The 22,264-nt window shown below is 47.8% G+C and overlaps 1 protein-coding gene and 1 long non-coding RNA gene across 3 annotated transcripts in view; one reads left to right on the top strand and one right to left on the bottom strand.

The window, feature by feature from the left end:
- Foxj2 (forkhead box J2) overlaps nucleotides 1-14,256 on the bottom strand; it is a 26,249-nt gene extending 11,993 nt beyond the window's left edge. Inside the window, exons 1-6 of one of the 2 annotated variants that reach the window (XM_087659040.1) lie at nucleotides 13,223-14,256; nucleotides 12,589-12,801; nucleotides 5,588-5,934; nucleotides 1,971-2,045; nucleotides 481-549; nucleotides 190-330 (exon numbers count right to left, since the gene is read on the bottom strand). In XM_087659040.1, coding sequence (XP_087515166.1) covers nucleotides 190-330; nucleotides 481-549; nucleotides 1,971-2,045; nucleotides 5,588-5,934; nucleotides 12,589-12,694 — 738 coding nt within the window. In that variant the 5' untranslated portion in view covers nucleotides 12,695-12,801; nucleotides 13,223-14,256. 2 annotated transcript variants of the gene reach the window in all.
- LOC148006341 (uncharacterized) overlaps nucleotides 13,581-22,264 on the top strand; it is a 21,617-nt gene continuing 12,933 nt past the window's right edge. Inside the window, exon 1 of the long non-coding RNA XR_015686137.1 lies at nucleotides 13,581-13,734. This is a non-coding gene — a long non-coding RNA (uncharacterized LOC148006341). The remainder of the gene's footprint in view (nucleotides 13,735-22,264) is intronic.

The raw sequence follows: 22,264 nt of genomic DNA, 5'->3' as shown, positions 1-22,264 counted from the left end.
TAGTGCACCCCATGCCTCTCTGTCCCTCCTTCCTTCTGCCTGGCTTTCCCTCTTTTGTTTTTTCCTTCTTTCCCAATCTATCTGCCTAGCATACCACAGGCCCCAAATATGCCATTGTGAACAGAGAGATAGCCCAACCCACTGAACCACCCATCCAGTCACCCTACGCATGTCACCTCAGCTCCCTACCTGGCTGTAGCTGGCCATGGAGGAGGGGCTCTGCAGTGACATCTGAGGATTGCCCTCATGAGAGAGTGAGGCTTCTCCACTCCCTGGAACACCTCCCCGGGGGCTCTTGCTGGCCTCCTGCTCTGGGGAGTCTTGGGATAGCTGAGAATTGTGAAGGAAAAGAACGCTGTATGCAGGGGTGAGACACCCGCCCACGATCCATGCTGCTTCACCTCGCTGGTGTGAACCCACATTTATCACAGAAATGACTAAAACCCAAGACAGGGATCTCCCAAAGAAGAGAGAACTTACGTCATCATCTGGAGGGTGTCTTCTCTTCCGGGAAATGTCAGGGCAGGTGTCAATTGTCCAATAGGAGCCCTGGAAGGGGAAGCCAACCCCAGAGGGAGAGAAGCATTACCTGTACGTTCCTATTGGAAAGTCTCTAATAGCAGTCATGCTGAAGATGGGGTGAGGCTGGGAATGTAACTCAGTGGTAGAGTTTGCCCAGCACAGAAAACGCCTGGTGCTGGATTCCCCAGGACAGAATAGAAGAGAGGAAGAAGGAAATGAGACCAAGCAGGAGAGGACAGAAAAAGGAAAGGGAAGGAGGGGAGAGAGAAGAAGCCGGGCTGGACCTCCTGACAGAATCGGGGGAAGCTGAGTACTAGTTAGGGGTAAATCTGACCTCAAAGGTCCCGGATCAGCAAACACAAGCTTTAAACGTTCAGAAGGGGCAGAAGAACAATGGTAATTAGGTCAAAGAGCTGGGAAAGGCCAGAAAGCCTGTTCCTTTCCCCAATGACCTGAGGCAAAAGTGCCTTGGGTGATAAAATCTGCCACTCAGAGAGAACCTCTCCCTTCTCCCTTTGGAAAGGAAGACATGAGACTGCATAGAAAAGCTTCCAAAAGGTTAGTAAGCAAAATGGGGATGTTGGCACAGACCAGTAACCCAGCACTCAGGAGGGACTAAGGCAGGAAGATGGCAAGTTCAAGGCCAGTCTGGGGTTACAGTAAAACCCTGTCTCCAAAAAAAAAAAAAAAAAGTGACTAAGCCAACATTTTACATGTAGAAACAAGTGTTTCTCAAAAGAAGGGGCCTCAGGAGCCTTGACTACTGAATGTGAGACTCTATCTCAAAAAATAAAAATAAAAAGGCTGGGCATAAGTACATGCTTTGTTATTTGTTTGGTTTTGGTTTTTGTTTTTTTACTTTTTTTGAGACAGAGTCTCTCTCTAAAACCCTGACTGTCTTGGAATGTTCTACATACTCACACAAATTCACTTGTCTCTGCCTCCTGAGTGCTGGGACTAAAGATGTGTAATACCACACCTATTTTGATGCATGCCTTTAATCCTGCCTCTTGAATCTCTGAGTTGGGGTTAGCCTGGTCTACATATTAAGTTCCAGGTCAGCCAGGTCTACATAGTGAGACATTGTCTCAAAACATAGACAGAGAGAGGGGAGAGACAGACAGAGACAGACAGACAGACAGACAGACACACACACACACAGAGAGAGAGAGAGAGAGAGAGAGAGAGAGAGAGAAGGAAAGACAGAGAAGAACCTCAAAGACAACTCTATCATAAACATTTCCATTAAAAGAAAAAGATTTCAGAGTCTTCCTTAGTCACCCATTCTAGAGAAGGCCCAGCAGCTTGGCAACCATGCTCTTCCTTTGAGGAAACAACGATGCTTCTAAAGCTAACATGGTTTCCTCCTCCGGTAATTAGAACAGCCACGGGACTCTGAGTGTCAACTCTCCTTCCTCCTCCCTTTGATTCCTGTAGCAGCAGCTCACCTTCCCAGGATCATCCCGAGGTCTGGGCACCTTCCGGAAACACTTGTTAAGGGAAAGGTTGTGTCGAATGGAATTCTGGGGAAGCAAAGAAGCAAGTTAGGTCTGAGCATTGGGTAAACCACAGTTTTCCCCAAAGGGACACAGAAGAACATTCAGTCAAGTTCCAGGGTGCGTGCAGCACCCCAGCACTGTATTGCTGGAGGGAGGAGAACACAGAGAGCGGAGGGGTGAGGGAAGAAAACCACCAAAGTTAGAGGTGATGGTGACCAGATGGTCATGAAAAGTTAACTTTATAGCTTGCAGCCTTCCTACCAAATTGACAACACATATATAAATGCCTCAAGCCAGGAGGATCTCTGAATTAGAGGCTAGCCTGGTGACAGCAAGCTCCAGGATAGCCTGAGGTACATGGTAAGACCCTGTCTCAAAAGACAAACAAAAACAATAATAAAACTGGTCAGAGGTGGTGCCCCATACTCAGGAGACACAAGCAGGGGAAGAACCACGGTCACAGTGAGTTCTAGGGCAGCTGGGACTGCATAAAGACCATTTCTCTAAATAAGCCAGGTGTAGTGCGTGCCTTTAATAATCCCAGCTCCCAGGAACAAGAAGCCAGCGTATCTCTCTGAGCTTGAGTTGAGGCCATTCTGTTTTACACAGTGAGTCCCAGGACAACCAGAGCTACATGGTGAGGTTGGAGGCAGTAGGGAAAGGCTGCTGACGGGTTGATGAGATGATTCAGGGGGCAAAGTGCTTGCCACACAACCCTGGGGTACCCGAGTTCAATCCTTGAAACCCATATGCAGATGGACGGGAAAGAATCAACTCTGACGTTATCATCTGACCTCCACATGCACATCCTGGGGCACGCAGACAGACACACACACACATAATAATCATAAAAATTTTAAGTAGGAGCTGGGGAGATGGTTCAGTGGGTAGAGTTTGGCACCTAAGCGTGAGGACCTAAATTCAAGTCTCCAGAATCCACATTAATCATCCCAGAGGTCTTAGGATTAGATATGAGGTAGAGACATAAGAATCCTGGGAGATCACACTAGCCAGTCTGCCCGGCCTCAAATCAGATGCAAGATAACACTATACACCAGGCTGTCCTCTAACCTCCACAGCCACATGTGGTAAGCATGCACTCACGCTTGCACACACGTCCTAAACACACGCCAACAAATATCACACACCTCAAAGTCACCTCTACCTCATTTCTCAATTCCTTATGAAAAGCCGGAGAGCCTCTACTCTGTGCCTCCCTCTCTCTCTGTCTCTCTCTGTCTCTCTCTCTCTCTGTCTCTCTCTCTCCCTCCCTCCCTCTCTCCCTTCCTCTCTTCCTTTCTCTGACTTTATTACCTTCTTAAATCCCCTCCCCATGCCCTGAATAAACTCTATTCTATACTAAAACAACAGAAAAGCAAGAGAGCAATATTTTATACTGTTTATAAACATTAAACAAGTCAAAAGCCATGCATGTTCTATGGGGAGGTAGTCAGGGAGTAAAGCTCACAGGTGTGCGGAATAAGTTAACCCTCCAGAGCCCACATAAAGCCAGGAGCGTAGCATGGTCTACAATGCTAAGCACTGGGAATACTGTGTTGTCCTACAGTAGACACGAGACAGTGCCCAGAAGCCAACGGGCCTGCTCTACACAGTGCTTAACAACAGAGACCCTGTCTCAAACAAGGTAGAAGGCAAGGACCAACACCCGAGGTTAGCGGTCGGAAGACGGTGCTGGAGCACACAAGCTTATGGTACTATTGCACCCTCACTAACACGCAAGACACATAAACGCATACAACAAAGACTAAAACAAAACTAATCTCAGGGCTGAAACAAAAGTACAGACAACTTTCATTTTCTCAACAACAGATGGACATGTGGGGACGGAAAAGCCGCAGTGCGCATGTGTCAGTCAGTGAACGACCACATCTGGAGAAAGGAAAAGCCGCAGTGCGCATGTGTCAGAGAACGACCACATCTGGAGAAAGGAAAAGCCGCAGCGCGCATGTGTCGGCGCCCAAAGAGCTGTCGCCTAGAGGGACACATTTACCACCGGAAGACTGAATGCTTTCAACAGCCCCAGTTCATCATCTGGTTTGGAAGTCAACTGGTGATTTATAGAGTGAGAAAACCACATTTAATTCCCATTCCTACTCAACAGTTGGCAAATGAGTGGCTGCTCCAAATGATTACAACGAAGCCTGGCTTAGCAGTACATGCCTGCCATTCCAAGTATACGGAGGTCAAGACAGGAGAATCAGTAGTTCAAGGTCAGCTTCAGCTACATCGTGAGTTCTAGGCCAGACAGCCTGAGCTGTGTCACAAAAGAGAGAGAGAGAGAGAGAGAGAGAGAGAGAGAGAGAGAGAGAGAGAGAGAGAGAGAGAGATATTGATAGCTACATAGACAGATCTATCTTTGTGGTTTGTGTGTTTTGGTTTTGGTTTTTGGTTTTTGGGGGTTTTTTGGTTTGGTGGTGGTGGTGGTGGTGGTGGTGGTGGTGGTGGTGGTGGTGGTGGTGGTGGTAGGGGAAGGTCTCACTATGTAGCCCTGGCTGAACTGGAACTTGCTGTGTAGACCAGACTGGCCTTGAACTCAGAGATCCACTTGCCTATGCTTCCAAAGTGCTGGGGTTAAAGGTGTGTGTCACTACACCTGGCTAAAAAAGATATAGTTGGGCTGGAGAGATGGCTCAGTGGTTAGGAGCACTGACTGCTCTTCCTAGAGGTCCTGAGTTCAATTCCCAGCAACCACATGGTGGCTCACAACCATCTCTGATGGAATCCTGATGGGATCCTGAGCCCTCTTCTGGTGTGTCTGAAGACAGTGACAGCATACTCGCCACATATTTATATATGATATATCATATATAAATAAATTTTATACACACACAGATATATATATATATGTGTGTGTGTGTGTGTGTGTGTGTGTGTGTGTGTATAAATGAGATATATACCAGCCTTCTTTCTCCTCTTTAAAGAGGGCTCCTATTGTCTCCACCTAACAGCCTCATTACTTGCCAGTGAACCAGCTACTGGTAAAGACCCTAACTATTCTTTTTTTTCTTTTCCTAAGTACACAATGCTTCAAAAGACGACGATTATCTGCAAGGAAGCTATAGAATTTGATGAGTTTCCTACCAAAGTAGGAGTCATACCTTTCCTTGCTCAATGACTTGAACAGAGCAGAGCGGCAAGAAAGACATGAAATCAAAGACTGCCCTTTTGGGGAATCGGACAATTAGAAGGTGTGGCACACAGCATCCTGCCACTTCCTAACTATATTTAATGGCCTGGCACCCCTAGTGTCTCCATGATAAAGCTTCTGAGGCTGATGAGCTCTACAGTAAGTAGAAGCAAGGGGGGGCTGGGGATTTAGCTCAGCGGAAGAGCGCTTGCCTAGCGAGCCCAAGGCCCTGGGTTCGGTCCCCAGCTCCGAAAAAAAAAAAAAAAAAAAGGAAAAAGTAGAAGCAAGGGTAGGCGATTAGGGATCTTGAGTTCCCGTATCCCTGAGACAGGTCAGAGTGAACCAGACCAGGAAGAGACAAAAGCAGAGAAGGGTGCTAAAGGCTGGGTACAAGCCCTGCTCACAGAAACAGTCCCACCTTCCAGCCGATGCCGGCGTTCTTGTAATAGGGGAAGTTGTCGCAGATCCAGCGGTAAATCTCACTGAGAGTCATCTTCTTAGCTGGAGAGGAATTGATGGCGTAGGTGATGAGGGTGGCATAGCTGTACCGCGGCTTGCCATCTTGGTGGACTGATGCCTCATCTTTGCTGAGGGTGGCGTTTGGATCTGTCGGGGAGCCTGGCGAGCACTTCCGGGTGCCCCCTGGAGGCCCAGCCTGAGAAGCACTCCCAAGCTTCTCAATAGTGGCTCTGAGAGTCAGCTGTGGCAGCCAGTCTATGGAGGTGAGGCTACTCTCCAGGTCTGAGGCCATTGTACTTCCAGGTTCTGCAGAAGGACAAAGTAGGAAGGCAGATGAATTTCCTCTGTTTACTCCATTTCTAACATGGAGGGCAAGCACCCTCTTTCCCTTTTAATTCCCATTTAATAACTCTCTCCTGGGATGACTGAGTGCAAGTACCAACCATCCACAAGATGATTGAGTGCTTCTTTTTTATTCATTCATTCATTTGTTTATTTATTTACTATTGTTATTTGAAACAGGGTTTTCCTGTGCAGCCCTGGCTGTCCTCAAACTCACAGAGATCTGCCATCTTCTGCCTGCTTCTGCCTCCTGAGTTCTGGGATTAAAGGCGTGCACCACTGCTAATGTATGTGAGTACACTGTGGCCGTCTTCAGACACACCAGAAGAGAGTGTCGGATCCCATTACAGATGGTTATGAGCCACCATGTGGTTGCTGGGATTTGAACTCAGGACACCTGGAAGAGCAGTCGGGTGCTCTTAACCGCTGAGCCATCTCTCCAGCCCCTTACCCCACATCTTAATAGAGAGTATGACCATAAGGCCTCTCCCTTCACAAAGGATCAGATATCAAACCCCACAGAAAATGAACTATTCCCTCGATTCTTTTTATAGTCCCGCAACAACAATATTTTTAAACTCAATATAAGAATAATTAAAAAAAAAATCAACCCCACTTAGACGGCAGGTAAAATTAGCCAATGTCTGTTCTCTGATTACCTGACACTTGTATGTTATATATAGCATCCACAAGTACAGAGCAATAGCACATGGAAAGAGAGCAAACGAAAGTGTGCACTAATGAAGCCCACGCTGACACCCTTAAAGATGGTTCACACTCAACATCAGCTCTTCATCACACACGTGCCTAACATAACTCGTCCTGAACACAGCCCAAGCGCAGAGTCTAACAAGTGACTGGGCCTGGAAGCACAATCTCAAGGACTCCAGAGGCTGAGGCAGCAGGATAACAAGTTCAAGGTCTGCCTGGGCTACACAGTCAGTTCACTGGCAGCCTGGGCAATTCAGTGAGATCCTGTCTCAAAATAAAAAGTAAAATCGGGGGAAAGAGATAGCTCAGCAGTTTGGAGCACTCTTTGCTCTTGCAGAAGGCTCGGGTTCTATTCCCAGCATCCATATGGTGGCTCACAGCCATGTATACACTCCACTTCTAGGGAATCCAACACCCTCATCTGACCTCCTAGAGCATAATGTGCACACGCATGTACACACACGTGCGCACGATACACATTCATACATAGACACATGCAGGCGAGAGACACACACATACACACACATATAAAATAACTTTAAAAAAAATTTAAAAACCAAAAGTGGGGGGGAGGTTGGGGATTTAGCTCAGTGGTAGAGCGCTTGCCTAGCAAACGCAAGGCCCTGGATTCGGTCCTCAGCTCAAAAAAAAAAAAAAAAAAAAAAAAAAAAACCAAAAGTGGGACTGCAAGTGTAGCTCAGTATAGATAGAGTACTTGCCTGAGTCCCTGGATTCCATCACCAGCACCACAGTAAATAAATAAATAAATAAACAAACAAACAAACAAATAATTGATGACAACCAGTATCAGCAAGGTACAAGGCTGACGCGTGGGCAATGGCGCACATCCGGAGATCACAACATATACACGGCATACATTACCAACACAGCACAAAGTCACACAGAAGATACAGATCCTAAGTACATCACCGCTGCCCTCACACCTTTAAAGCTCCCGCTAGCAGGTTCCTGCCCACAGACACCAGCACCAGGAAGAAGTCATCAGCAAGGCCCTCCCACCTCCCCGGGCCTGCTGGGCTTTACCGAGTCAGGGAGACACCCAGCTGTGTGCACACCGGCAACAATCAGATAGCCTAGCTAAAAATAGGCTAAGAGCTGGCTCCCCTTCCCCGCCCTTCTCCTCCCTCCTTCCTTCCCAGTCAGGCACGCAGGCTGGCTGCACCTCCATGCAAACTCCTAGAGCTTCGATTCCGCCCACGCCTGATGTTTGCCAGCCCTGCCGCCAACCAAACCGCCTAGGCTCTCACCACCAGGGAGGTGTGACAAGTTTAGTGGAGGAGGGTGAAGAATAGGGATAGAATATGTTTTGTGGCGGCAGGGTCTGGTGAGGCAAACAGGAACCCTCACGTAGCCATCCGGCACTTCCTCGGAGCTGAAGCCGGCAAGCCCCCCTAAGCCCTTGCTGTCTAACAGGTCTGTGCCTGCACAGCCGCCGGATTCCAGCGAGCATTTCTTGCTTAGTAACACCAGATCAGTGCTCTGCACGAGCCAAGGCTACCCCCTCAGAATGCTTGGAAGGCTGCCAATCAATAGCCAAAAGACCCAGGACCAGACCACACCAGACCAGACACTTGCAAGGATGCAGACTTGCACACTTGGCAGGCCCAAACTGTCTCAACAGGACCCCTACTGTCTCTCTTTACCCCAACACTGCCGACATACAGTTCTCAGGCGCTCACTTTCTCATCCTAAACTGTAGTTTCGACACAGACACTTGCCCTTTTCCTACAGGCCAGAATGCTCATTCACTCCCCTCCTGACCAGGTCCCACCCTTGGAATCGACCTGTGCTCACATGTACCTGGCCCAGTGCGCCCAACCAGCAGCACACCTAGTCTACAGAGCTGAAGAGAACATCTTCCTTGCCTCAAGGGTCGAGGAAGCAAGAGCCTTAACTATACCCCAAGAGTTGTTTGAGCGGAGAAAAACAAAGGGGCCACGTCTGTAGCTGGCACCAAGAAAACCTACCCATTCAGCCTTAGCTCTCTCACCAGTGCCCTCCTTTCCACCCTCATAGCACCACCTCGCCCCAAACCATCAACGTGGAAACTTGGGAAACAATAGGGACACGTCATCTTTCCACGAAGCCACACACCTCCTAGCATTTTGCTGTGTCAAAGCACCCCGGCCTCTGGACTACAGTAGGGAGCCTGAGCAGTGTCAGTTTCATAGGTGGGATCTCCAAAACCAACAGTGAAATACCAATAGGCAAATTCCCAAGGACTGGGCTCATTCCCAGGAAGAAGCCTGGAAAGGCTCGTTACCCTTCTCCCTAGTTAGTCAGCGCTGCCCTCCTCAGCTCTGTGTGTGTGTGTGTGTGTGTGTGTGTGTGTGTGTGTGTGTGTGTGTGTGTGTGTTAATGAGTCTTCACTGCCCATGCTTGTCTCAAACTCCTGGGTTCAAGCAATCCTCCTGCATCAGCTTCCCAAATTGCCAGGTCTACAGACATCATTCCCTAACCTCCATTATCTCCCAGTAAAGAACCCCAGAAAATCTCATCTCCAGAGCCAGAAAATTTCAGTTATTCCCTCTGAAATACTCTTGACCCTACCAGGACTGTGGAGATGGATTTGAAGTGTGTAGAGCCTCATAGAGCCCATTTGACATGTGCCAACCACCAGGAATTTCTAAAAGGGAAGCACACACAACACACATACCTGTCTCTTGCCTGCACCCTTGCCCCACAGGACACTGAGATTAGACACTAACCTTTCTCTACCACTCCCTCCCCCAGGGCAGCCCTCCAAATGCAAACCTCAGTGCTCAGAACATATTCCAGCGTACGCCTACAGAGCTCCCAGGGCCTGGTCCTCCTGGTCTCACAGCACTCCTCTGCTCCTTAGCCTGGCCTTACCCCCTCACTTCCCCATTCGTAAAAGGCAGTGGAGATTGACTGAGCTTCCTCTGTCCTATTCCTCACCCCAGCACTGACTCATTAAATGCCTGCCCCCTAGGGATCCCTCGCTCCCTGGTGGAGTCTTGATGCCTCAGTTTCCCCCTCCAGTAAAAGCGATGAAGTCATAGCCCCTACCAAGGCTTCATCCCTGGAGGGACAGGAAGGAAGCTAATCAGCTCGTAGCTGCCACACATTCCATGCTCCCCAAAATAATGGCACAAAGCTAATGTCCAGGGCTATTATTAGAAAAGCAAACGAGAGGTAGTTCCATTTCTCGGGCCAGCCAACCTAGTTACCCAGACCTCTCTCTCCAGGTGGGCCTCGTGCCACTGGCTTGGGCAGAACCTGAGTCAGGCCACATTCTTCTCTGCGTGCTGGAAGACTGGAAGGAAACACAGAATCTGGGAAAGGCAGCCAGAGGGCAGACTCCATCACATCCACCGGACAGCTAATGACGGACTACAGTGCCGGACTACAGTGCTGGGGAAAGGCAACAACCAAAACAGGGCCAAACAAAGTCTTCTTTGGGGTATGTGCAGTCAAGGGGTGGGACCTGTAAGATCCACAAGAACCTGCACGTTTACTGCCCATATTACCCCAACAGCTAGGAACTGCTCTCCACATGGTACCCAAGTCAGGTATCCAGGAGCAAACTTCCCCAGCCAAACTAACCACCTCGAGATCCGGCAGGCTGCCAGGCTTTCAACCCAGCTCTGACAGACAAGTCATTTAACTTCTCCTGTATCCTAATTTCTATCTCCGTAAGAGAAGACAAAAGTTCTAAAAAGTTTGTTCTGGTGGCACTCTGGGAGGTTGAAGCAAGGAGGGTGACCATGAGTTTGAGCGAGCCTGAGCTACCCAATAGTAAGCTTAAGGCTAGCCATGGCTATATAGTGAGACACTATCAGGGCTATAGCGCGCGCACACACACACACACACACACACAACCTAAAAAGTTAAAAAAAAATATTTTTTTCTTTTTGGAGACAAGGTTTCTCTACATCTCCCTGGCTACAAAGATGTCCTGGAACTCACTATGTAGACCAGGCTAGCCCTGAACTCAGAGATCCACCTGCTTCTGCCTCCAAGTGCTGGGATTAAACATGTGTGCTACCACCGCCCAGTTTAAGATTCTTTGAAATAAAGATTAACTTTCCTACAGGAGTTGTGAGGATTATGTACTATGTCTTAGTATGTTTAAAGCACTTAGTAAGTGAGACTTTGCTTTTGAAGGAAGAACAGGAGTATCAGTCGGCCGGGTGTATGTCTCAGTGTGTTTAACACGCAGATGCAGCCCATAGTTCAATGCCAAACACCAAAGAGTTTTAACGAAAAGAGAACAATAGGGCTGGAGAGATGGCTCAGCCGTTAGGGACACTGACTACTCTTCCAGAGGTCCTGAGTTCAATTCCCAGCACCCACACGGTGGCTCACATCCATCCGGAACCTTAGTTCCATGGGTTCTGTTTGATGCCTTCCTCTGGTGTACATATGTGTAGAGAAAATATTCATATACATATCAAACACATGAGAAATAAATCTTTCAAGAAAAGAGAACGTCAAAAATTACAGCGGATCACAGAGCATCAGACGTGCAGCGAGCGTGTTGCCAAGTCTGTTGCCGTGGCTGTCAGGACATCAGAATTTCAAACATTTCCCTTGAGTTCATCAGCCCAGGTCTGATTAAGATCAAGAAGCCTCAGAGGATGTAGGAAGCGGGGAAATATCATCACCTGTCTTTCAGGGGATTTGGGTGCAGTCATAAGATACAGGCTGGGGAAAAAAGCAAGCAGCCCCTCACTGACTACTGAGAGGCAAGAGAGTTACGGAACTTGTAGCAGAGCCAGCTGAATGAGTGGTCTGCCTGGAGTAGCGACACCACAGCCCACACTGTGCCTGCCACTCAGAAGTCGTACTCCAGCATCTGGTAAAGTGCTTTGTAAGAAACAGACCGCTGCTATGGCTGACACATCTCTCAAAAGTAGGAGAGGCCGTTCTAGACATGGAAGTAAAGGATCTCAGGATGAAGCTTTCTTACCAGTCCTGGAAGAAAACAGGTCCAACCTGAGAAAGGCCTGCCAAGCTGCTTGGGATGACTTGGCTGGGGCTGGGGCGGGGGTGGGGTGGGGGTGTCATGGGAATTCCCACTGGTGGGTGAGGGGGACGGCTTTCCTCCCAACTGGTTATCTGCACCCTCACCTCTTCTAGGTTTTGGCAGAGAGTCTCCTGCTTCTACAGGCCTGCCAGAAATGGTTCTAAGGGATCAAAAGCACGGTCTAAAAACCACCAGGATAGCCTTCTCCATGTACATACTCAAAACACAGACACCAAGCCACAGTCACTCCCACTGAGAAATGTGCACATCACTCTACAGCATAGCCATTGAAACTGTGGACTACATCCCTGTTTCATGCATCGCCACTACACAGACCTTCCAAGATCAAGTAGGCAGGCAGAGACTTGGGCAAGCCAGGTAATCCACCCATGGCCCATAAAGGGAGGCAGAGACTGAAAACCCAAGGGGAGGAAGCCCCATGCAGAAGATGAGACATGGTCCAACCACCAGACAGGAAGTGACCTCAGGTGAAAGGTCAGAGCTCTGTTACAAATAAAGCCCTGGCTTTATTTCTTAGCACCCAAGAAGATTTCTTAGCACGTTTTCCCCTTCTTTTTCTAAGGATTCTGAATTTTGAGGATTTCCTATAATAGGGAGAAAAAAATTCAACTCAAGTTTCCTGAGACCCAGAACTAAACAAGGGAGGATGGGGCCAGTAGGTGTTTTCCTGAAGGAAACTCTAAACACCTCAGAGGTCAGACCTTCCTGGTGGTCAGTTGGTGCAGACAGAAGGACAAGTGGAGGGCAGCTGTGAAGCACTGTCCTCTCTTCCTCCAGACATCTGACTTTTTTTCCTGAGGAACTGTCAGCAAATGGCATTAGGTGCTAAGGCAGATTGGGTATCTAGAAAGACTCCAGCCCACCAATGTCATTACCCTGACAGTCTCTTCTCATCCCGGGACATGAGGATTCGCATTTCCCCTTGGCTTTTACACAGAGAGGCAGATATCCAGCCTGAAGTAGGGGCCTCCCTCCTGGCATCCAAGATAGAGTGGGTAGGGACCGGTTGCCAGTCAGTCAGGCAAGCAGTCATTGTGATAGACTGGAAAGAAGGTTCCTGTTGAATATTAAACCGACCTAGGCATGCCCTGGAAAATACAATACAATATATAAAATGTCCGCCACGACTGCAGGTCATTTACTACAGGTCCACTCACCAGAGGGCAAGACCCAAAAATGGACAGTGCTGTGGGATTCTGGCTGTGCTGTGTCCTCAGTTACTAACACCACGGCGTCCTGAAAACGCACCTGTTGTCTGTTCTCAGTTCAGAGCATCAGCTTCTCTAGGGACTGCAAATGACCCATCCCTTTGGACTCCAAAATCTAAAAAGGCCACTTCTCAGAGTCTCTGAAGCAACATGTGGCCTCCAGTGCAATGGCTCCATCAGAAGACATTTCCCCGGGGTCTGGGCTTTTACTCTACCTTCTCTTCCAATGAACCCTAAGATCCACCATTTCAGCTCCCCATACCTACTGGTGTCTAAAGACTACAGAAGAGAAAGCACTAACCTGTCTCCAAGGTTCCCCCGGCCGCTGGAGGAAACCACCTGGTACTGAAGTTTGAGGTTGCAGGGACTCCCCTCTTTAGTGGCAGGTGACAGGTGACATCCTCAGTGACTCTTCCAGTGCCTGGCGGAGCCTCCCAGGCTGGAGCGGGGAACTGAGTCCCCTGAGGACGAGGAATCGAAGGAGGAGGAGGGGGAGAGGGAGGACCTACCTGGGGAAGATGGCACACCCCCCACACCCTGCCTGCTACCCTAGGGAGGAGGGGAGGAGCCTCTCCCAGCCAGGAGTTGTCTCCTCCCCTTTGGGGGAATCCCCCTCCCCCCCAAACTGGATCTTTCAGGGGCTGAGGGCTCTTTCTGTCAGTTGGTGATCTGAGCGGAGGGGCTCGGCCCCGGTCCACTGTCTGGGTGCACGGAAGTTGAGGGGCGAGGTCTTCTACTCTCCAGCAAACTGGAACCAATTCCTGGCGGTTCCCTGGAGGGTCCTGGCTGTGCGTGTCAGGACGCCTCTCCGCGGTGAGTCCCGGGTGGGACGCGGGGTGCCTACTCCACAGGCATGGCTCCCTTTCTCTCTGCCTCAAAAGTCCCGAACTGTCTGGCGTGCGTTGAAGCGTGAGGTCTCACTCCAGGTCCTTCAGGTCCGACTTCTAGGGGTCTCCTCTAGAGCCACCGTGGGAGGGACAGCCGCGTGCCCTGCGGCGGTCTCTTCTGGCTGTCCCGGGAGTGGGGAGGGTCCCCCCTCCCAAGGGAGAGGGGCAGGTCCGGGCACTGGGTGCCCCAAGGGTGGGGTCCTCGCACTCCCGTTCCCGCCCGGCCGGCCGGCCTGGGCAGCAGGGTCCCGGAGGCCGCGGTCCCGGCTCCGGTTACCAGCTGCCGGACGGCAGCGCCTCCCTGGTCGCGTCCCCTGTCCGCCGCGCTTCCCGGCGCGTGGAACTCCCCGCGCTGCCGCCTCTGAGGCTCCAGCCGGTCGGGGCTCCCAGGAGCCGGCAGGCGGACGGAGCGCGTCGGGGCTCGGCTCGGGCTCGGCTCGGCTCCGCTGCAGGCCCCGGCTCCTCCCCGGCCTCGGCGCCGCGCTCCGCGCCCCTCCCCCTCCCGCCGCCGCGGCCGCCGCCTCCCGGCGCGGGTTAAGGAGGAGCGCAGAGCCCCGCAGCCCGCGGGTCGCCCGCCCTCGGTCCCGGGCACTGGCGGGGCCAGCGTCCACGCTAACTGCCACGCACACCTCTCATTGTGCTGTGGTCCACGCCTAAGACAAGTATTCCCAGTTTTCTTCGAAACGCATTTGATGGTTCCTCTTTCTCTTCCAGACAGCTTATAAAGGGTTATGGAGCCGGGAGTGAAGTTAAAGTTTACTCTTGTCCTGGAGGGTCAGTGAAAGATTGGATCGTAGATATATAAAAAGATAGATGAGTCTGTCATAGGGAAATGAGCATCGGGAAATGGGGTGTTGCGTTAGTTTCGGCTCTGCAAATGTGCAAGGCCCTAGTTTCTGGAAGCATAGTCTCTGAAGAAGGGACTATGATACTCTGGCCTGCCTACTAATATGGATGTCGCAGTCACCAAAGGAAATGATTTGCGAGATGACTTTTTAAAACGGTACAGTGTACGAAGGGTGCATAGCATAATTATTCATTTCCCTCGGCATGCCTATAAAATGTCATTTTTTTACCTTTGTGCCAAAGTCAAGTGATATTTCTGTAGAATATGTTATCCTGAGTGCCACAGGGAGATAGAACGGTCTCTCAGCACATCCCTCTACTTCTTACAGAATAATCTCCATCCCGGGACAGGAAATACAACCAGAGTAGCCCATCTCTTCTTAACCTCTCCAGTCACGCTATTCCGGAACAAACCCTTAGGTATATCACCCTCCGGCTTACTTTTCTCCAATTGTGTTCTATTATAAAATGGTGAGGCAAAAGAAATTGTTCGCTTGATATTTGAATTACTCAAAAAGATTGCAGTTTGACGTCTCCCTTTAGATAGCAATGTCATTTGTCTTCTGGCTAAATATATGCTACTGCCATTTACGTAAGTTCTGTGTACATATAACTACATTACACATACAACGTGCAGGCATAAAGTCTTCACACTCTTCATATGTTCTCACATCTGATTCTTCTGGCCATTCCATGCAGCACTGTCATGCCTTTTAGAGTGTATGTACAGCTCGAAGATATTGTTTGTGTCTGAGTTCATATAAGTCACACCATTATGTAATTAGTACTGTTACTTTGCATCAGGTGTTGAACCCAAAGGGCCTTAGAACCAGGTTCTAAACCTCTTATATATCATTGGCTTGAACTGGGAAAACATGTTATTCTCAAGTTGCCAGTCAGTGAACACCCCAACAAAGCCGCTTCTCTCCCCACACTTCCAGTGTCCATGTGAAAAGATTCATGGGCTGGAGAGATGGCTCAGTGGTTAAGAGCACTGACTGCTCTGCCAGAGGTCCTGAGTTCAATTCCCAGAAACCACATAGTGGTTCACAACCATCTGTAATGGGGATCTGATGCCCTTTAAAAAAAAAAAAAGGTTGGGGATTTAGCTCAGCGGTAGAGCGCTTGCCTAGCAAGCGCAAGGCCCTGGGTTCGGTCCCCAGCTCCGAAAAACAGAAAAAAGAAAAAAAAAAAAAGAAAAGAAAAGAAAAAGATTCATTTTCTCCAGCCTGGTGGCACCCACTTGTGATTACAGAGGAGGATCTTGAGTTCAAGACCAACTAGACTACATCATGAAAAAGATGGGGCTAGGGTTATAGCTCAGTTGGTAGAGTGCTTGCCTGGCAAGCATGAGGCCCTGGGCTCCAACCCTAGTACCACAAAAGCACAAACCCTATATAAGGACAAGTATTTATAGTCCCAACACTGGGGAAGAGGAACCAGGAAGATGAGGAGTTCAAGGCCAGCCTACACTAGGTAATGAGTTAGGGAAGGGGGTCATTGTTATAAAATAGGTCTTCTAGCCCAGTCTAGCCTCAAACTCTCTATGTAGCAAAAGATGACTTTAAACTTTTGATCCTGGGGTGAAGCTTTGGCTTGAAGTTCAGAGCACCTGTTCTTCTGGAAGACCCAGGTTCAATTCCCAGCATCAACATGCAAGCTCACAACCGTCTGTAACAGTCTTAGGGGAACCAATATGCTCTAGTGACCTCCAAAGGCACACGGGTGGTTCACACACACACACACACACACACACACACACACACACACACACACACTCATGCAGGTAAAACACTCATATAAAAATAAATAAATAGATAAGTTTCCATTTCTGACCTTCTGCCTCCACCTGCCCAAGTGCTGGGATTGCAGGCCTGTGTACACAAGCACTCTGCTGTTACTGGTTTTGTTTGGTTTCAAGATGGCTCTTTGTTTTTTTAGTTATGCATCTCTATGGGGGCTACGGATGTTTTTGTGGGGCAGAAGAGGGTATGGGATCCCCTGGAGCTGGAGTTACAGGCGGTTGTGAGATGCCTGATTGTGGGTGCCAGGAACCGAACCCAGTTCCTCAGCAAGTGCAGCAAATACTGTTAGCTACAGATCGTCACCCTGGGCCTGCACAGTCAAAATACTGAGGCAAACTTTCCACCAGCCGAGCTAACGAGGGGCTTTCTGAGACAGATCAGAAGAGCTGGACGCACAGATGGCCACGCCTATAATTCCCAGCACATCTGAAGCTGAGTTAGAAGGGTCGCCAAAATTGAGGCTAGCCCAAGCTACACAGTGAATGCCAGGCCCAGCCTGGGCTTCAGAGTCAGAAGGCATTTGTAAACGTCTCTGGGTCTGTGTTGGATGGTCTGTTTAACTTTCCAACACTTTCTGGTGTTTCTGGTATTTGATATTTGCAGGGCAGGAGCCAGAGGTAGAAATGACATAAAACGGAATGGCGAGGGCCTGGAACACGCCACTCTCACAGAGTGGGGTTTCCAGCACCCAAGTACAGCGCTCACAACTCCCTGTGACTCCAGAAGGACCCGGCACCTCCGAGGGCACAGGCACTCATGTGCAAGACCCACATACGTGCACATAATTGAAATTTTAAATAAAAAATCCTTTTTTAAAAGTGGAAAACTAAAAATTAGAATCTCTTTTTCTAAAAAATTGGCAAAAATTAAAAAGCTCAAATATTGTCTCATATATACAAGACATTGGCTCTAGTATTTTTATAGAAACAAACTAGTCTCCAAAATAAGGCAAATATAGAAGAAGTTATACAATTCCACATAAAAGAATATTGTTTGGTATTTAAAAGAATAATTTTATTTAATTCTATGTGAGCCCAAATAAACCCTTCCCAAAAATAAAGAGTAATTATATTTAATCGTGGAGAGAGAATAATTAAGTTGTTTTTATTTCTATATACCAAGAGCTGGGATCAAAGGCTTGTACCACCATGTCTAGATAGATCATTATTTAAATATTTTGAAGTGGGTATGATAACTTTAACCAATCATTTTTATATGTCTGTATTTGAGTTAAGAAAATTTCATTTCAGGAGCTGGGGAGATGACTCTTCAGGTAAGAACATTTCTCTTGCAGAGGACCTGGCTTCAGTTCCCAGCACTCACATGACAGCTCAGAACCCTCTCTAACCCCAGCTCCAGGAGATCCAATCTCTCTTCTTCTCTCCTCGGTCACCTATGTGCTTGTAGTGCACATACACTCAGGCACATACACATACAGGTAAAAAATTTAAATAAAATTGCATCATAATGATTCATCTCATTTAATCAACTAGGTGCTTTTTAAAAATATGTATGTGAGCAGCTGTGGCACTAATAGACACGCCATTGGAAGGGACAAAGCTCACAAGGCCTCAACCCTAGACAAAGGACTATAAGCAACCACGGAAAGCTGAGAGCAGGAGAAATGATCTTCCCCAGGGAAGGACACAGTGATGAGTTATCCAAATGGTCAGCTCTGAAAACATGTACATACGAGCTACATTAGATGGACTGAAACTGGGCGTTTGTGTGTGTGTGTGTGTGTGTGTGTGTGTGTGTGTGTGTGTGTGTGTAATATATAGGTTATATAATATATATGGGCCATACATTTGAAAGAGATGAGGGAGGAGTGCATATGGGAGCCTCAGAAGAGTGGAAAAGGAAAAGATAAATGGTGTAATTATATAAGCTCAAAACATGTTTAATATGTGATATTTATTTGTGTGCTATCTACACGTGGGTAGAAATGCACTAAATAATTTAGGAGTCATTTTAGTTTTCTTCAGTTTTTTACTGTTGTCTCTAGTTAGTGTTTATGTGGGTTTTGCTTATGTGATTATTTGTAGTTTGGGGGCCAGTGAGGATGGCCCAACAAGAAAAGGCACTTGCCCATGGGTCTGTTGATCCCTGGAATCCGTGTGATAGAAGAGAACCAACTCCCACAGATTGTCCTCTGACCTCCACACACGCATTGAGGCCTGGGCATTGACACACTTACCCACTGAAGAAAAGAATGTAAGAAGAGGAGGAGGAGAAAAAAACACTAAGCCTGGCTTGGTTTGGTTTTGTTTTAGTTTGGTTCGGTTTGACCTAAAACAGGACAAGGTACTTACATTCGTCCTTCCTTTACTTTCTGCTAAAAAATGATGTTGATTAAAACAGAAAATGAGGAAGACATTGAAATGGCTCAGACAGTAGAGGCATTTGCCACAGAAGCCTGGTGACCTGAATTTTGATCTCTGGAAAGAGAACAGACTCCACAAAGCTATCCCCTAACCTCCACATATGTGGCACCCATTCCCCTCTACACACAATAATTCTTTTCTTTTATTTAATTAGGGCCTGGCAGGATTGCTCAGTGGTTAAGGGCACTGGCCACTCTTCCAGAGGCCCAGGATTCAATTCCCAGCACCCACATAGCAGCTTACAACCATCTGTAACTCCAAGGTCTGACAACCTCATGCAGACATATGTGCAGGGAAAACACCAATGCACATAAAGTAAAAAATAAATGAATTTTTAAAAATTAAAATGTGGGAACTCATCCTCTGTGATAAGGCACACATCACATATGTTTAGTTTTAGTTTTGATGATGTGTATGATATGTTGGTCTGTGTACTTGTGTCCAGAAGAGAGCATTTGATTCACTGGAGCTGGAGTTACAGATGGCCGTGAGCCTCTGTGAAGTGAACCCAGGTCCTCTGGAAGAGCAGTACTTCTTCCTAACCACAGAGTCGTCTCTCCAGGTCCTGCAAGTCTTCGTTCATAATTAACATATCACAGACACATTTTCAAGCCTTTTCTTTTTCTTCTTTTGGAAAGGAATTTTTCTGTAGCCTAAACTGTCCTGGAACTTAATTATATAGCAGAGAGTGACTTTGAACTCCTGATCAAATGGTCACTTTTAAAGACGATATATTGCATGAAACATGATAAGTAATGTTTATATACTGAAACATCCGCTTTGAAACGTAATAACTCAATTCATCACTGCTTTTGTAACTGCCTTCCTGTGCAGTTTCCTCATCTGAACTTGAGGGGTAATAATACATATTTCATTGTTTTCAGAAGGCTCGGATGACTTCATCCATGTAACACCCTTAGATTAGAGGAGTGGGCTAGAGAGCAGGGGGCTTAAAACTGAATGACTGTGGCCCAAGAGGTATGTCCATAAAATACAGGATGGGACCCTTCTTGGGGAATCCTGATCGAATCAACTTGGTAATATCAAGAATTCCAGTTTCTTTTGAGTCTCGCTATGGAGCCCTGGCTTGCATTAAACCCACAGGTATTTCCTGCCTCTGCTTCCCAAATGCAGTCGGTAGAGAGATGAGTACCATTGCACGCTGCTTAGTATCCAGATTTCCTACATTTTTAGAGATGTTAAATGAGCCAGGTCCAACAACACATACTTGTAACCCCAGCTCTCAGGAGGTTCAGGCAAGAGAACCTGTAGTTTAAAATTATTCTCAGTTATGTAGGTAGTAAATTGGAGGCCAGTCTTTCTTAAAAAAAAAAAAAAAACCTAGATAAATAAATAATTATGGGGCTGGAGAGATGACTCGGTGATGAAAGAGCACATGGTTTTCCAGAGGACCTGAGCTCCACTGCCAGTACCCATGTTGGACAAACAGGGAATCTGACACTTTTTTTTTTTTTGCCGGAGCTGGGGACCAAACCCAGGGCCTTGCGCTTGCTAGGCAAGCGCTCTACCACTGAGCTAAATCCCCAACCCCGAATCTGACACTTCTAAACGCCTGCCTCACATGCACAAATCCATATACAAACACATACACGTAATTTAAAATAAAATAGGTCTCTGTCTCTCAGGAGCAGAGGCACACCATCTCTAAGTTCGAGGCCAGCCTGGTCTACAGAGTGAGTTCCAGTACAGCCAAGGCTACACAGAGAAACCCTGTCTTGAAAAACAATCAGAGGTGGATTAATGAAGTTCCATTATTTTAAAGGGGTTTTTTTGACAATATGTATTAGAGTGCTTAAGCATGAAGTGTCTGAAATTTGTCTCAAAATAATCAAGTGACCAGGAGAAAAGTATAGATGGCAAAACATTGGCCAAATATTGCTTATTGCGACATTTAAGGATACATGTTATTCTCAAGCTGGAGAGATAACTAAGAGTACTGCTCTTGCACAGGACCAAATTGAGTTCCCAGCACACAAGTCCAGCCCTACAACCACCTACTGTAACTCCAGCTCCTCCCTCCTCTGGGTGCTGAGGGCATGTGTAGTCACATATGTACTACTCTGTGTCATGCTCACATACATGTACAAGATTGGAAGTAAAGTTAGGGCTGGAGAGATAGCTCAGAGATTGAGAGCGTTTGCTGCTCTTCCAGAGGAACCCACCCCAGCCCTGCTGTCCACTGCTCACAACTGCCTGTAAACCCCCAGCTGCAGGAGACTAACTCCCTCTTCCGACCTCTGCTGACTCCTGCATGCACAAAATGTGATCTATACACATACACAATAAATAAATATTAATAGGATTAAAATGTAAGACATCGTTCTCTCTACGTTTGTGTTTGAAATTTTACAACAGAGCTTTAAGATATACTAAAAAAGAAATAAGGTGTTTGCTATCCTGTTTTGTGTGTATATTGTTGCCTCGTAGCTGCACCTTTCATTTACACTACATTCCTTTTTATTATTATTATTATTTTATTTACATTGCAAATGTTGCCCCTTCTTCCTGGTCCCCCTTCCCAGAGTTCTTCACTCATTCCCCCCAACCCTTTGCCTCTTTATTTTTTTTTTTCTTTTTTCTTTTTTTCGGAGCTGGGGACCGAACCCAGGGCCTTGCGGTTGCTAGGCAAGCGCTCTACCACTGAGCTAAATCCCCAACCCTAACCCTTTGCCTCTTAAAGGGGCTCCCCACCCACCCCTCTCACTGCCCCCCCCTTCCCTGGGGCATGAAGTCTTTACAGGATTAGGTGCATCCTCTCCCATTGAGCCCAGACGAGGCTGTTAGTCTTGTGTTACATATGTGCCATGGACCAGTCTTTGGTTGGTGGCTTAGTCTCTGGGAACTCCCAGGGGTCCCCGTTAGTTTATACTGTTGGTCTTCCTATGGGGTTGCAATTCCCTTCAGCTCCTTCAATCATTTCCCTTACTCTCCCATGGGGGTCGCCAACCTCAGTCCAATGGTTTGTTGGGTGTAAGTATCTGCATCTGTCTCAGTCAGCTGCTGGTAGAACCTCTCAGAAAACAGCCATGCCAGGCTCCTGTGTGCATCCAAGCTCCTGTGTGTAATAATATCGAGGTTTGGTGCCTGCACATGGGATGGACCCCAAGTTGGGCCGGTCACTGGATAACCTTTTCTTCAGTCTCTGCTCCGTTTTCGTTCCTGTATTTCCTTTAGACAGGAACAGTTTGGGTCAAACCAAATCCAGAAAGCAGCAGGTTTTCATCCATTTTACAAAGGCCTTGAGATAGTGACACCTCTGCTCTTTAGCTCCCTCTAGGAACCCTTGGCCAACTACGAGGGATAGCCTACAGCCACCAGACTCAGAGGTTTCTGCTTCTTATTGTATTGGTCCTTGGGGGCGTGTGTGTCGGGGGTCACTAAGCCAACATACAATGATTCT

This window comes from Rattus norvegicus, chromosome 4, assembly GCF_021556685.1.
Source record: "Rattus norvegicus strain SHRSP/BbbUtx chromosome 4, alternate assembly SHRSP_T2T, whole genome shotgun sequence".
In the NCBI taxonomy this organism is placed as follows: Eukaryota; Metazoa; Chordata; class Mammalia; order Rodentia; family Muridae; genus Rattus; species Rattus norvegicus.
This window is presented reverse-complemented; position numbering and strand designations above follow the sequence as displayed.